Source organism: Haplochromis burtoni, unplaced genomic scaffold, assembly GCF_018398535.1.
Source record: "Haplochromis burtoni strain Fernald_Lab_line unplaced genomic scaffold, NCSU_Asbu1 Contig_127, whole genome shotgun sequence".
Classification (NCBI taxonomy): domain Eukaryota; kingdom Metazoa; phylum Chordata; class Actinopteri; order Cichliformes; family Cichlidae; genus Haplochromis; species Haplochromis burtoni.
The window spans coordinates 65,542-78,976 of record NW_024582488.1 but is presented as its reverse complement, the minus strand read 5'-3'; the positions used below and the strand labels follow the sequence as shown (position 1 = coordinate 78,976).

At 40.8% G+C, this 13,435-nt stretch overlaps 2 protein-coding genes across 6 annotated transcripts in view; one reads left to right on the top strand and one right to left on the bottom strand.

Annotated features, from left to right (window-relative positions):
- Positions 1–733: 733 nt before the first annotated feature.
- On the bottom strand, positions 734–8,415 carry slc25a18 (solute carrier family 25 member 18). 5 transcript variants are annotated; one of them, XM_005930381.3, is made up of 10 exons: positions 8,196–8,415; positions 6,843–7,199; positions 6,495–6,617; positions 5,672–5,727; positions 5,365–5,455; positions 3,666–3,781; positions 2,578–2,767; positions 1,980–2,152; positions 1,526–1,601; positions 734–1,412 (listed from the first exon to the last, which is right to left on the bottom strand). In XM_005930381.3, exons 2-10 carry the CDS (start codon positions 6,860–6,862, stop codon positions 1,271–1,273), a joined length of 987 nt encoding a protein of 328 aa, XP_005930443.1. In that variant the 5' UTR covers positions 6,863–7,199; positions 8,196–8,415; the 3' UTR covers positions 734–1,270. The 5 variants fall into 5 exon arrangements, with proteins under 5 accessions (XP_005930443.1, XP_005930440.1, XP_042080017.1 ...); XM_005930378.3 differs by having other exon boundaries at positions 8,242–8,415; XM_042224083.1 differs by having other exon boundaries at positions 6,843–7,101; positions 8,242–8,415.
- A 4,406-nt stretch (positions 8,416–12,821) lies between these two features.
- The window catches only part of LOC102307554 (cat eye syndrome critical region protein 2), a 32,688-nt gene continuing 32,074 nt past the window's right edge, over positions 12,822–13,435 (top strand). Inside the window, exon 1 of the mRNA XM_005930383.3 lies at positions 12,822–13,269. Within this exon, the coding sequence (XP_005930445.1) occupies positions 13,150–13,269 (120 nt within the window). The 5' untranslated portion in view covers positions 12,822–13,149. The remainder of the gene's footprint in view (positions 13,270–13,435) is intronic.

Below are 13,435 nucleotides of genomic sequence, written 5' to 3'. Positions count from 1 at the left end.
TTGCTCTCGAGCAGGAAGTGAGCAGTCTGTTAGTGTATATTGTATGCTAATGCGGCGATTAAAGCATTACCATCAGATTAAGTAATGACCTCAGAGACACTGGCAGGCGGCACCTTTAAGTCCAGTGAAAGATTCCAAGATTACTCGAGTACAAGGGATACTTAACAGTAGGAAGAAGGATATGGAGCCCCGTTTTAAGAGAAAAACATTGATGTCTGAGTGATTGGCAGTTTAGACTCTGACATCATATATCATTAAGACCCTGTTAAGACAGGTGCTGCTTTTCATCAGTCTGACCACATGATGCCTGATTAAGCATCCTAGTGGGTTATTCCTGAAAAGTTGTGGGATTTATTGCATTTTTATATTAATTTCAATAAAGCACAACTGCAAATACATGCTGTCACATTAAGAGTTTGTGAGTTCCTTAGTTCACTGGACAATGCCCTTTAAAACAGTTTTTTTAAATTGATTAATTTTGTTTAAATTTTCTCCAATCAATGAAAAAGTGTGTGTGCAAGGGGCCCTGCTTTATGTCAAAACAAATGGTGAGAATATTCAAAAGTGTAATTAGACTTCCTTTAAGATAATACAGAAATTATGTACTCATTTCCCCTTCATCCATTTGTACGTACTGGGATGTACTACAGGATTTCTCTGCCATCTCTGTGAGTATGTGAACCCATGAGAAACATGACTATAAAACCATATGGTAATGCGCTCTTTTTAAAAAAAAAAAAGAGTGAGGCCAGCGATGTTGTATATTCCATGTCTGTAAAGGGTTTTTAGATGAAGCTTGAAAGGAGACATTCTTAAAAAGTTGATGCACAGGCCAAAGAAACTGTTGGATTGGCTGGCATTTGAGTTAGCAGGCTCAAACAACATGCACCAATTGTCCCAGAAAAGAACAGATCTCTCTCAGGTGAAAGGACTAAGCCCAGGCATATTGGCAGGAACTACCCTGGGATAACCAGGCCAGCTTGGGACACAATCCTCACATTAATCATACACATACAAAGGACCTTGCTTAACCTACAGAATCCTGCTTATGGCAAGTGAAAACCTAGAGAAACATTAGTGTGAACCCGGTAGTCCACATATTAGTAAATGAAGCTTCTTTCATGCATATTCTGACTATTGCTCTTCCTTTGGTTAGTGGATTGTGGCTGTATTTCTCCTCTGTCTCTGTTTTCTCTGCTCACTGAGTAACAAAAGCAGCATATTATCTGCACAGAAACAACATGACTGCTGCCACTGGTACTTAGCATTGCTATCCCAACAACCCTAGTACTGTCTCCCCTACCCCAAGAAAGTAGACACCCTGGGCAATGCCAAAAAGAGGAGCAATGACTAAAGCACGACAGGTCGCACCCTTCAGGAATGCTGATGGACCCTCTCGCCTCATGATGCGCCTGCGAAGGGATCAGAGAGGAAAAGGCAAGAAATACAAGAAAGGCAGTGTTACTGGGCTGGTTACGCTTATAAAAACTCTATTGTGGAAGCAGATGTGGCATTATAAGCTTACGTTGTGCAGTCCAGAATTCCTCTGTATGTATCCTCCCCGGCACCTTTCTGCAAGGTCTGCAGACGGGTCTTTATTACTGTTTGGGTGTTTGGAAGAAACTTAAGTTTAGTAGAAGTATTTAACTAATTAAACTAACAAGACATTTTATAGATAGAGTGATAGACATACAGATCTGATGCTGAGTTTACATCATAGATAATTGGCTAAAATTTGGCATTTATAAGCCGGTGCTGATACCAGAACAAATGAGGCAGCCAAACTCTGAATGTGTTAAAATTAACAAGGTTGTATTTGATTTCTTATAAACTTTATTATGTGAATCTGTTGCACACTTGCATTAACATAAATAATTATAATGTAAGTAAAATAGTCTTGTCTAATAAGATAAATATTATATTGGAGTGAAGTATTGCAACATGAAGAAGGTATATACTCGTATCTGACTCCCACTCACCATCCAGCGGTGTAACTGCCACAGCTGCCACTGAGCCAGCGGAGCAGCCTGCCACAAAGGACTGCCAGAACGGCGCCCGGGCCTGCACATCAGCCTGCCCACTTGCACTTTCCCGGCCCAGGGCATTAAGGTTGGCAAACAGGGGGAAGTAGATCATAGAGAAGGGGACATCCCTGAAAGATAAGAGGATAAGTGGGGAAAAAAATATGACTGGGTCACGGGAGACACATGAACCTGTTAAACTGCAGCATAGCAGACAGACATAGCTGCAGGAATGTATTGATTAGTGTTGATTAGCAGAGATGTCACAGACAACAACCGCAGTACGAGTTATGCAAAATCTAAAAACTAAAAGCAGCTCATTTGAACACTTTAAAAGGAAGAGACTGTGTCCTTTAAACATTTGTGTATGGCAGCCTTCAACATGAAGCATAGGGTAATGGATATATATGAAAAAATGCAATAGAAGTGTTTTCCTTATTCAAAGTAATTGAAAAGTTGGAAAATGACTTTTTTGAATTGATATTTAATGTGAACAGAATGTTGTTAAAATGGTCACAGTGACTACTTCATTCACTTATTTATGGGTGTGCGTTACCTCATTAAGGTGGCTCCTACCCCTCTGTAGAGACCAGCTAGGCCACGAGTCTTCAGCAGCTCCATGGTGATGCCTGTGGCTGAGGGTCGTGGTGGTGGGGTTGATTGGGCTTGTGAAGAGGGGGCCACCAGCGATGGGGCTGGCCCAGGAGCAGCAGCCTGTGCTGGAGCTGCCATTGGCCTTTGTGCAGCTAATGGATAAACAGATTTCCCCAGTAAGAAAACACATGGAGGCTACTGTAATGCTGCAACAGTGATGCTGTAAATGATTTTTGTTAATAAGATAAGATAAGATAAGATAACCTTTATTAGTCCCACACGTGGGAAATTTGTTTTGTCACAGCAGGACGTGGACAGTGCAAAAGTTATGAGGCAAAAATAAGATAAAATAATAAAAATAATAATAAGCACATCTTTGGGTTTGTCATTGAATGCACAATTCATCAATCAACAAACAATATCTGAAATGACATGACATGCTTTACTGTATCCTCATCACATCCTCTTACACTTACCAGACACTTTATTATGTCAATTTCTAATGAGCCAGTCACATAACAGCAGCTCAGTGCATTATGGGATGTAGACATGGTCTGCAGAATGGTCAGGCTGTTTCAAGCAACAGTAACTTAAATCTGCTAGGTACAACCAAGAACACCTGAATCTTAGGCTGCACTACACATAGACTCACCAGAATTGGAGAGCAGAAGATTGGAAAAATGTTGCCTTAGCAACAATTGAGCATATTTTAAGTGCTGCACCCTACCTGAGTATTTCTGCTGAACATGTACATCCCTTTTTGATAACAATATACATATCTTCTGATGGCTTCTTCAAGCAGTACAACACTACATGTGTTCAAATGGCCTCCATAAGTCATCAGCTCTCATTCCAATAGAGCCACTTTAGGATTTAGAGGAATGGGGGGTGTTGCATCATGTATGTGCAGCTAATAAATCTGCAACAACTGCGTGATGCTCTCCATATAGACTTTGTTCCAATGTATAGTCCAGTTGTATTTGGTTATATATAATAATCTCTGAGAAATATTTCCCGGTAGTTTAATATTAAATCCAGTAAAGACCTCACCGAGCCTTCCTGCATCTTGTAACTGGATCTTTAGCATCTCCATGGGTGTGGTTACCACCACCTGGCAGGTTCCAGCCCCACACCCTGCCAGTACCTCCCCCCATAGCGGCAACTTCCTGCAGACAGAGAATAGTGTCGGTAACAGAAATATGCAGGCGTATGACCAGTGAGTCTCTGTGGTGTAATAGCGTAAGGGCCGTACTTTAATAAATTTAGCATTTCGATGTGCATTGTTGGTTGTTTTTGTAGTTGCCCTTTATATACAAGCCTGAGTTTGGCCAGATGTTGCCAAAGACTGTGGATATTATGTATCCATACTAGAACATACATATATATACATATACATATATATCTATATCTATATCTATATCTATCTATATATATATATATAATATCTACTATATATAAAATATACATATATATATATATCACATATATATATATACAATATATATATATAATATATACATATATATATAAATATATATATATAATATATAATATGTGTGTGTGTGTGTGTGTGTGTGTGTTGTGTGTGTGTGTGTGTGTGTGTGTGTGTGTGTGTGTGTCTACTATTTACTTAGCACTTTTAATTCTTATTTTTATATTTACTTGTCTGACAAACCTGCTCAACATTTGGCAATAGAACCCTTTCTGGTTCTGATTCTGATTCTGATACACACACACACATATATATATTTAAATATGTATCCATGCTAGAATGTACCCATGCTAGAATGATCCATGCTAGAATGTATCCATGTACCCATGCTAGAATGTATCCATGCTAGAATGTATCCATGTACCCATGCTAGAATGTATCCATGCTAGAATGTACCATGCTAGAATGTATCCATGCTAGAATGTATCCATGCTAGAATGTACCCATGCTAGAATGTACCCATGCTAGAATGTACCCATGCTAGAATGTACCATGCTAGAATGTACCCATGCTAGAATGTATCCATGCTAGAATGTACCATGCTAGAATGTACCCATGCTAGAATGTACCATGTATCCATGCTAGAATGTATCCATGCTAGAATGTACCCATGCTAGAATGTACCCATGCTAGAATGTACCCATGCTAGAATGTACCATGCTAGAATGTACCCATGCTAGAATGTACCCATGCTAGAATGTATCCATGCTAGAATGTACCATGCTAGAATGTACCCATGCTAGAATGTACCCATGCTAGAATGTATCCATGCTAGAATGTATCCATGCTAGAATGTATCCATGCTAGAATGTACCCATGCTAGAATGTACCCATGCTAGAATGTACCCATGTATCCATGCTAGAATGTATCCATGCTAGAATGTACCCATGCTAGAATGTACCCATGCTAGAATGTACCCATGTTCCATGCTAGAATGTATCCATGCTAGAATGTATCCATGCTAGAATGTATCCATGCTAGAATGTACCATGCTAGAATGTATCCATGCTAGAATGTATCCATGCTAGAATGTATCCATGCTAGAATGTATCCATGCTAGAATGTACCCATGTTAGAATGTATCAATGCTAGAATGTAACAGAGGCAACAGACTATTTCATGTTGAAGAAAATCCTACTTTATTACATGGTGCACAAATTAAATGGTCAATATACAATCGTATAAGACACTGAAAGCCATACTTATGCTTTAGCTTTACATCACATAACTTCAGTGAGCAACAAAAGCTACATTACCCATCCTTAGAGAGCTTCTGTCTGAAGACATCATTGGCAGCCAGTTTGATGGCTTTTTCAGGTGTAACTAGAGTGAGGTTTACCGCTGCACCTGGAGGTAAACAAACTGACTATTAACAGCAATGCTTAAAGTACAAAAATAGAACAAAACTAAAAAACAGCTTATGGCTTTCCAACTGGGGTAGTAGGTAATCGCTATAATGATAAAACGATTTAGAGCATGCAGGAGAAACAATGGCGTAGGTGGTGAGATTTCTTTTACAGTTACAGTGTTGTTTATCACAGTACTTAGAAATGCAAAGAATACCTCTGTAGCATCCAAAATAGCCTTCTGAGCGCACCGTCTTGGCCAAACAGTCAAGCCTTTAAAGACAACAAAGAAGAAGTGAAAATCACTCTTAATTAAATAGCCATAGCAGTATCCAGATCTTTCACAACGGACTCTACAGTCATACATGTTGCCTTTGTCCTATAACCCAGCCCTCTACTCTGGCTTTACAACAAATACGGCTACAGAAAGTGATTATATTCAGATTCTCTGTTTTATTTCCAAATGCCAACTTTGTAACTGTCCCTTTAAAGGAATATTTCAAGCTATTTTTACATGTCTGACTCACTCTGGAAAATCACAAGCCACTAAACACAGGAAAGGCACGCCCCACCAGCCAGCAGTATTGATGCCCACCAGATGTGTGCAGCTAACTCTTTAGGGTCAATGTGTTTTTTAAGGACACCAAACTCCCTTTTCATCTTGATCTCTTGATCTACTAAATAGATGTTTAGAGTCCATCAGTATGCACGACCATGACCCCAATGAGCTCTGTACAAACTCATCAAAACATAGACGCAAATATGGAGAGAGCACATTTTACTCTACTGCTCCACCCGTTGAGATTCTGTGGAGAAATATGTCAGACATGGTTGCGTGCAGTTCGAATTACATCAGGAGGAAAATATTTAACTTTGATTCTGATTTCCACAAAATACAATTATCTGTAAGCAGCTCGTATGTTTTTTTCTTAATTAGTACCAATAACTAAAATAATTTAAAGCATAAAACAAAAAAACTTTATATCTGACAGATCAATCAGATTAGCATATTAACCCCCGGCTGAGGAAACCCCACTCACATTCCTTTGTAGACTTGGATACCCTGCTGGTTCTGTAGGCGGGTCTTGGCCAGATCTATAGGAAATACACATGTCACACCAACCAGGCCTGCCACGCCCCCATTAATCAGCTTAGCAGGGAGACTGCGAAGGGATCAACATAGACACAGAACAATTTACACACAGCCACGAAAATAAGCCATGCGAACGACAAATCAGAGTCACAAAGTAGACACACAGAGGGAGGGGAGGGGATTCCCAACCAGTCCACACACAAAGAGAGCATAAAAGATAAATATTACCACAGCTGTTGCTTCCATTTGGTGAAAACCTCTTTATTAGACCAAACAAACAGGATTCATTACTTACCTAACTTTCTTCTCTCCCATCCTGCTTGTGTTTGGGCTCCACGCCTAACCTGCCTCTCTTCTTATCCCACCTCTTCGTCGTCTTCCTCTCCGCCCTGCTTTTCCACACTTCGGTCCACAGCCCAGAGTTGTCGTTGTAGTTCAACCCTCACCTGTCCTTTCACGCCACAAATGCACCCCGCAGTGTCCTTTGAAGTGGTAGAAATGGACCGTTTTCTTCTTCCTCTCCCTGGTATGTGAGGGATGGACGCCCTCCTTTCCTGTTGTGGTCAGACCCACCAGAGTTTAATCTGTGTCTTCTGGCCAGTTGTTATGCTGTGTTGTACTTCACACAAAAACCCGGCCGTTCTTCCACTGTCTGGACAGACAAATGCAGATTCATGTAGAGTAAGACCAATCTCTTCCTTCCAGATATCAAAGCCCTCCTGATGAGACTTTTTCTTTGGTGTTTTATCCTAATAGGAGGGCATGGTTACAATGAGGGACTGACACACCTCACATTGAATGTCAGGCTGCATAAAATCCAGTCAGTCATAAAGTTGAATCGTATCATATTCTGGGACTACCACACTAAGACAGAACATCTTGAGTCTCTCTAATCTGCCAGCTAAAAGGGATAAAGAGTATTTGTTTCCGGCCAGGAGGGCAGAGCTGAAAATGGGAGTATTCTCTGTATTATTTTTGCAGTTCACCAGCTACAAAAGGCTGAAGAGGAGATTTGAGTGGTTTGGAAAAATATCTCACAGGCTCCCCCCCCCCTTTCTTTTAGTTCAGTGGTTTGCAGTCTAGCTTCAGTGGTGTATATTACAGATAGTACAAATGCTGCTGAAACCTTACCTGGGGACCCAGTTCTTGTCTTCCTTTACAGTGTTCTCAGTTTTAGGCGTCCTTTTTCTGTCTTTTCCACTCCCTGCATACCCCAATTCCTCATCTCCCTAATTAATCTCTCTCGTAATCTCTCCGCCTCCACTCCATCTCTATTTTTACCACTGTAAACCTCAACTATATCCTTCATTGTCGTGTTGTCGAAGATTTAAAAAACTTTGAGATACAACATTTTGTATCTTTTGATGTCACCTCAGCAATTTCATCCCAAAGTGTTTCTTTCTGTCTCTGAACACTGTCTTTTTCCGTTGCCAGCGCATAGCTACATTCTACACATGCCTTTCACTGAGCCTCTTTCTGTGAAACTTTCTTTTAGATCCATTCACGAACAGTAGTGACCCTGCCAAAACACAGAGAAGGGTGCCTCAACCCCAGCCAACCTCCAACTTCCCCCAGAAACTGCACTAGAGCACCCGGCTCACATAGTTCAGAAGCACAAGCCCCACGAGACAGCTTCCAAGAAACTCACTTTTCTTCCATCACAGAGACGCAGCAGTAAGAAACGCTGGTCCTACCTCTGGTGCAGCATCCCACAAGCAGGATCAGGCTGTCCGCTTTCCTTTCACTTCAACAATGCATCCAGGAATGGTAGTCAAGCGAGAGCGATCTGAGAGAGCCAGCCGCCACTCAGGGGCCGTTGCACAAACACGAGTATTGTCCTGCTGCCTAAATCCCTCCCTCTTATGGTGACTCTCTGCTTGACACAGCCCAGCAACGCAGCTCTGCACTAACACAACTAGACATAAACTCAAGCCTGTGGAGCTGCTGTTAGAGGACGCACAACAGACACTGCAGAGACTAATACTCACAATTATACCTCAGTGTGTATTACTTCTACGTACTGTATAAATAAACACGACACAGAACGTGAACTGAAACAAAAAAGGCTGCTCACCAGTAATGAGCTCCCTATTCATTAGTCCTGCTATTACATAATACGTCCAGGAGCACTGAATGCAATTAATGTTCACAGACTTACAATTACTACTAATAGCTGTATCCAATGGCACAATGCACACAGTTTGTGCCATTACTGAAAAATCTGGGGAAAAAAGCAATTACAGGATTTAAAAAAAGAAAAAAGGAGCATGTGATCATGGCAGCTACTGCTCATTGCCCTTACGCCATTTTTTCATGAGAATTGATTCAAATATTGATCGTTCTTAATGGAAAAGCAGTTACTATCAATGACGTTCACTCATCAGCACATATTTTCAAACTCGGCTTTCACTCTTAAAAAACTTGTGGTTATGCCGTCAGTTTAGAAAAAAGAGCACAAATGTGGTGGAAATAGAAAACTGATTATTGCCTAGATATGTAGTGTTTACTTTTGTATGGAAAGACTTAGTTTCAGTTAGAATAGAGAAATTACATCATTACGAGAGGTTTCAGTTTTTAGAAATCTAGACCTTATTGTAGAAAATAGAAATGAATAAGTACAATTTATGATAACAGCAAAAACAACAATAATAATCATAACTTTGATTTTTATTGTGCATTTCAAGAAACTCAATGATGCTTTACAAAGAACATAAATAAACAAAAAGGCTAGAGGTTGAAGGCCTTCTTGAACAGGTGAGATTTGAGAAGTTTCTTATGATGGGATGTTGCAAAGCTCAGGTGGGAGAGATTCAGATGGGATTACAGTTACAGAGGGGGGTGCCACACTGAAGGCTCTGCCCACAGAGGTATGGAGGTGGGTGTGAGGAACAGAAAGCAGACCCAATGACTGTCTTTAACTCTGTTGATATGTGAGCAATTGCTTTTTGTTAACAAAAAACAATAATATGTGGTTAAGAAATACTTTTTCTATCCTCTAATTATACCTTGGCATGCTGAAATACTGCTAGTATTGAATAAAACAGTAAAATATGGGACCATGGTAACGATATAATGAAGTGCATAACAAACAAACAGACTAGTTCTGATGCATCACATACTCTTTTGGAATAAGTTGGTCTATTTCTTATCCTTCAGTAATGAAATAAATATGTTTTACTAGAATAAGACTAGCAAAATCACACGCAAACACTACTTTATGTGGTATTGAAAAGCACATAAAGTATGTGCTGATCATCAGAGAAAATAGATGCTTGTATTATATATTTGTTTGTTATAAGTGGTGTCATCAAGTATATGCAGCTCTAAAATGCTGTTGCAAAGTAAGGGGAAGCAAACCAAAACAATATGTGCAACAGTACGTGATCCTTTATATATGACTATTAGATATTGTATGTCTTAACACCCATAGTTCACCCGTGAAAGGGGTTTTGCTTATTTTACCTACATTGAAAGCTTCTATGGATTGTTAAGTTAACCAGCTTACTTCCGACTGGAAGTCTAATCAACCACGGAAACTGAAACAACCTGTCAGGGTACCCGGGTCTGAGCGACCCAGGTACCCTGAGCAGTTATGGACTAATATTATAATGTATGTATTTTGTATTGCTGTCCCTCGTTCTCCCTGCTTGTAGACATATGTGCATGTAGGTGTGTGTGTGTGTGTGGGTGTGGCCCTGGCAGGTGATTAGCCACACCTGAAGACCTTGACACACCTGTTGCTGATCAGGCCTGTCGGAGGAGCTACCTGAGAGTGTGGTGGAGCTCTCTCCGATGCTGGATCATTGCGTGGCTTCACGTTAGTCTCTTGACCAGTTCTTAGTTTGAGTCTCCTGCATTATTGTGTGTCTGACAGCTGCCTCTCTCTTATGTCCCAGGAGTAGCGGGAGACGAGAGGGCAGCGAGCACGGGGCGCTCATCACAGAGAAGCGGAGACAGGAGCACTAACACTGGGAAGAGGACACGTCACGGGAGTCGGGAGAGCACGGGATTTATTATCATGTTTTTCCATCACTGTAAATAAACACACTGTTTATACACAGAGCACTGCGCCTGGGTCCTCATTCCCCATTTCCCCACGGTCTGCCAGCCAGACCGTGACACCACCTGTGTGAATGTGCAGTGCTTCCACTTTGTAGGTAGAGGCACTAGAATTTTCCCCTTTTATATGCATACAAGGCATGGAAATATTTGCTGCAAAGGGTGAGTAAATATGTTTACTTACATCTCAGTATTGATGTTCTTCCTTGCCTCCCCCCCAGCAACAAAGCAAACAGAAAAAGTAGGAATCACTATGTTTCATGTGGTTTTTATAGCCTTTTGATTCCAATCTCACTGGAGATTGGAACTACAGCACCATCAGTGTACATTGATCACACTGAGAACAGGTGAAGTGAATAAATGTGCTCAACTCTTCTTAAAATCCAACCCTTTGCTGGGAGATTTTGAGCCTAAACATTGTCTTAGACTCATCAATTTCTTCAGAGTACTGCTGTCTCATTATACCACTTTATTACCCCAAAGAGCTAAAAAGATCCAGCCTATATCAGCTTATTTATTTCCCTGAGGGCTATCGAAAGACTAGTCTTTAGTCTTCAATGAAAATCTGCCCTCTTTATTGAGGGATGTGCAGCAGTTGTAACCAAATTGTGCCTTAACAGCTATGTAGCCCCATTAACAATATAATCTTATGTTTGTGAATTGGATGGTTAGTTGGTTTCACTTCACAGCACAATATATTGCACTGTCATGACAAGTGACTGTTCTGCTCTTTTAACCATGGCCTGTTAAAACTCCATGTTACTCAGTTTGTGTGTGGTGTTGGTATCTCCAAAAGTTGATTCTGTTCATCTGGACGTAGCGTGTTGTGGGAGAAACGTTTCGTCACTCATCCAGGTGACGTCTTCAGTCTCAGCTGACTGCAGGTTTCAATCTTATAAACAGTAAATTTGCATAATGACTGAAACCAGCCCACTGAGGAACAATGGGCTGGGAGGTCAGTTCCGTCATCATAATTATGCAAATTCTCATGACCATTGATCAACAACCATTGATCCAATCCCACTGATCAATGGCCATGAGTACCATTCACAGAGAGTTGGGGAATGGCTGCAATCACAGCATTGTAAGATGGTGACAGATGTACCCTTAGGCCCCCTCCTCGATTCAAACGTTTCTCCCACAAAACGCTACGTCCAGATGAACAGAATCAACTTTTGGAGATTTACTTTACTACAATGCTTCTTTAGGTATTATGTTAGCATGAAAAACTTTTGTAAACTTCAGTCAATGTCAGTTGTTCATTGCAAAGACTGGCACCGCACTGATTGTCTTTAGGAAAAGAAGATGGGCTTGAACTTAAACTGCTAGGCTGGTGGGGAGATATTTAGGTAAGGATATTTAAATTACTGTCCACTGCCACCGTTTATGGAAAATGCTTGCTATTGCATTTAATTAGTGCACGCATTATAGAATAGAAAGTGTGATGTATTATGTGCCATACATTTACGTTCATGTAAAGTTTGTATATATGTTCCCCCCCTTTTTTCCTTTTTCTTTTTAAATTCAGGAGCACCACCTTCAGACCAAAGAGTGGGCCTGCACACGGGGCCACTATGTTAAATTTCGCAGTTTAGTGTACGGTAATGCCTGAAAATTTATGCTGGTTTCCTACGCATGCTTTACGCATCAAATGAAAACGTTTGTTATACTACGTTAAAATTATACATCTTGTATTTTATTGTCTTGCAAAAATAAAAGTAAAACACACACAAATAAACACTAGACATCAGAATAAAATGAACTTGCTTTGAGTGCGCTCAGCGCCTCCGCTGTGCCATAGCATGCACTTCTCTAACATTACGATAGAGGGAGTCCTTGTGCAGTAAACGTCCCTTAAAGTGTTTACAAAATCTCGATGTACCTGAAACTTGTGCTTGAGTAATAAACTGAACGACAGTTTCGGACTGCTGTAAGTGAAAGGGGTGTTCGTTTCACAATAGGGGAAAAAAGCTTTCACAGTCAGGAATTTTTACCTAAAGTAATATCGACGGACTCAATTAAAACCTACAGCAAGACATTACATAAACGAACTTAAGCTGTAGGGCCATACCTGGTTTTAATGCTTTAGTTTTCAGTTATTCACCATTTACAATGGTTCCCTTTAAACGGCGAGGCCATTATCAATCCGTTGGGGACTATTTACTGTGGGAGATTACTATTAAACCGAACAGTCAAACACAATTGAAAAGAGGTTTAACAGTTACAGGCTATTATCAAAAGAGGCAAATATGCTCGCCACTGTAGCTACTATTTATGTTCACAGAAAGTTTAACATATCGACCTAAGTAGTCGGACCCCCCTATTCGTCTTGCAGTGGTATCGCCCTTCCCATCTGTTCAGCTCCGGTGAGACTCTGATTGAAACAGATTGTAGCGCTCTCCGGGTCGCAATGGCAACTGTCCCAACAGGACGGCGACACCAACTTTTTTCATGTTTTTAATGTTACGGAGGCACTATACGTCGCGGAAGAATCTACTTTCTAATGTGAGAAATAAACGTTACAGAATTTCTTCAGCCCGAAAATGTCCCAGGGATGTACCGTTTCTGTGGAAGAGATCCAGTCTTGGTGGGAAGTCCCCGCCATAGCCCACTTCTGCTCGCTGTTCAGGACAGCATTCAACCTTCCAGACTTTGAAATAGAGGTAAACAAGAAATGTGATTGCTGGTAGTATCACCAATGGGTTTCATTGCGGAAATGAGAAGTTGTTTGTGTCAGCTTTTTTGCGTACGTGCTGGTGCGAGCGCACTTTGTGTAACTTAGTATTTGGGTAACCAGCTTAGCATGTTCTCTGAACTTCTCACACTGAG

What these genes read in the sequence shown, in the direction of transcription:
- slc25a18 (XM_005930381.3), bottom strand. Translation starts at nt 6,862, where the DNA reads ATGGGAGAGAAGAAAGTTAG. An exon ending in CTATTTTGGATGCTACAGAG is followed by an intron (nt 5,456 to 5,671) that starts GTATTCTTTGCA and finishes GTTTACCTCCAG; the next exon opens with GTGCAGCGGTAAACCTCACT. An exon ending in GGCAGTTACACCGCTGGATG is followed by an intron (nt 1,602 to 1,979) that starts GTGAGTGGGAGT and finishes ACACCCAAACAG; the next exon opens with TAATAAAGACCCGTCTGCAG.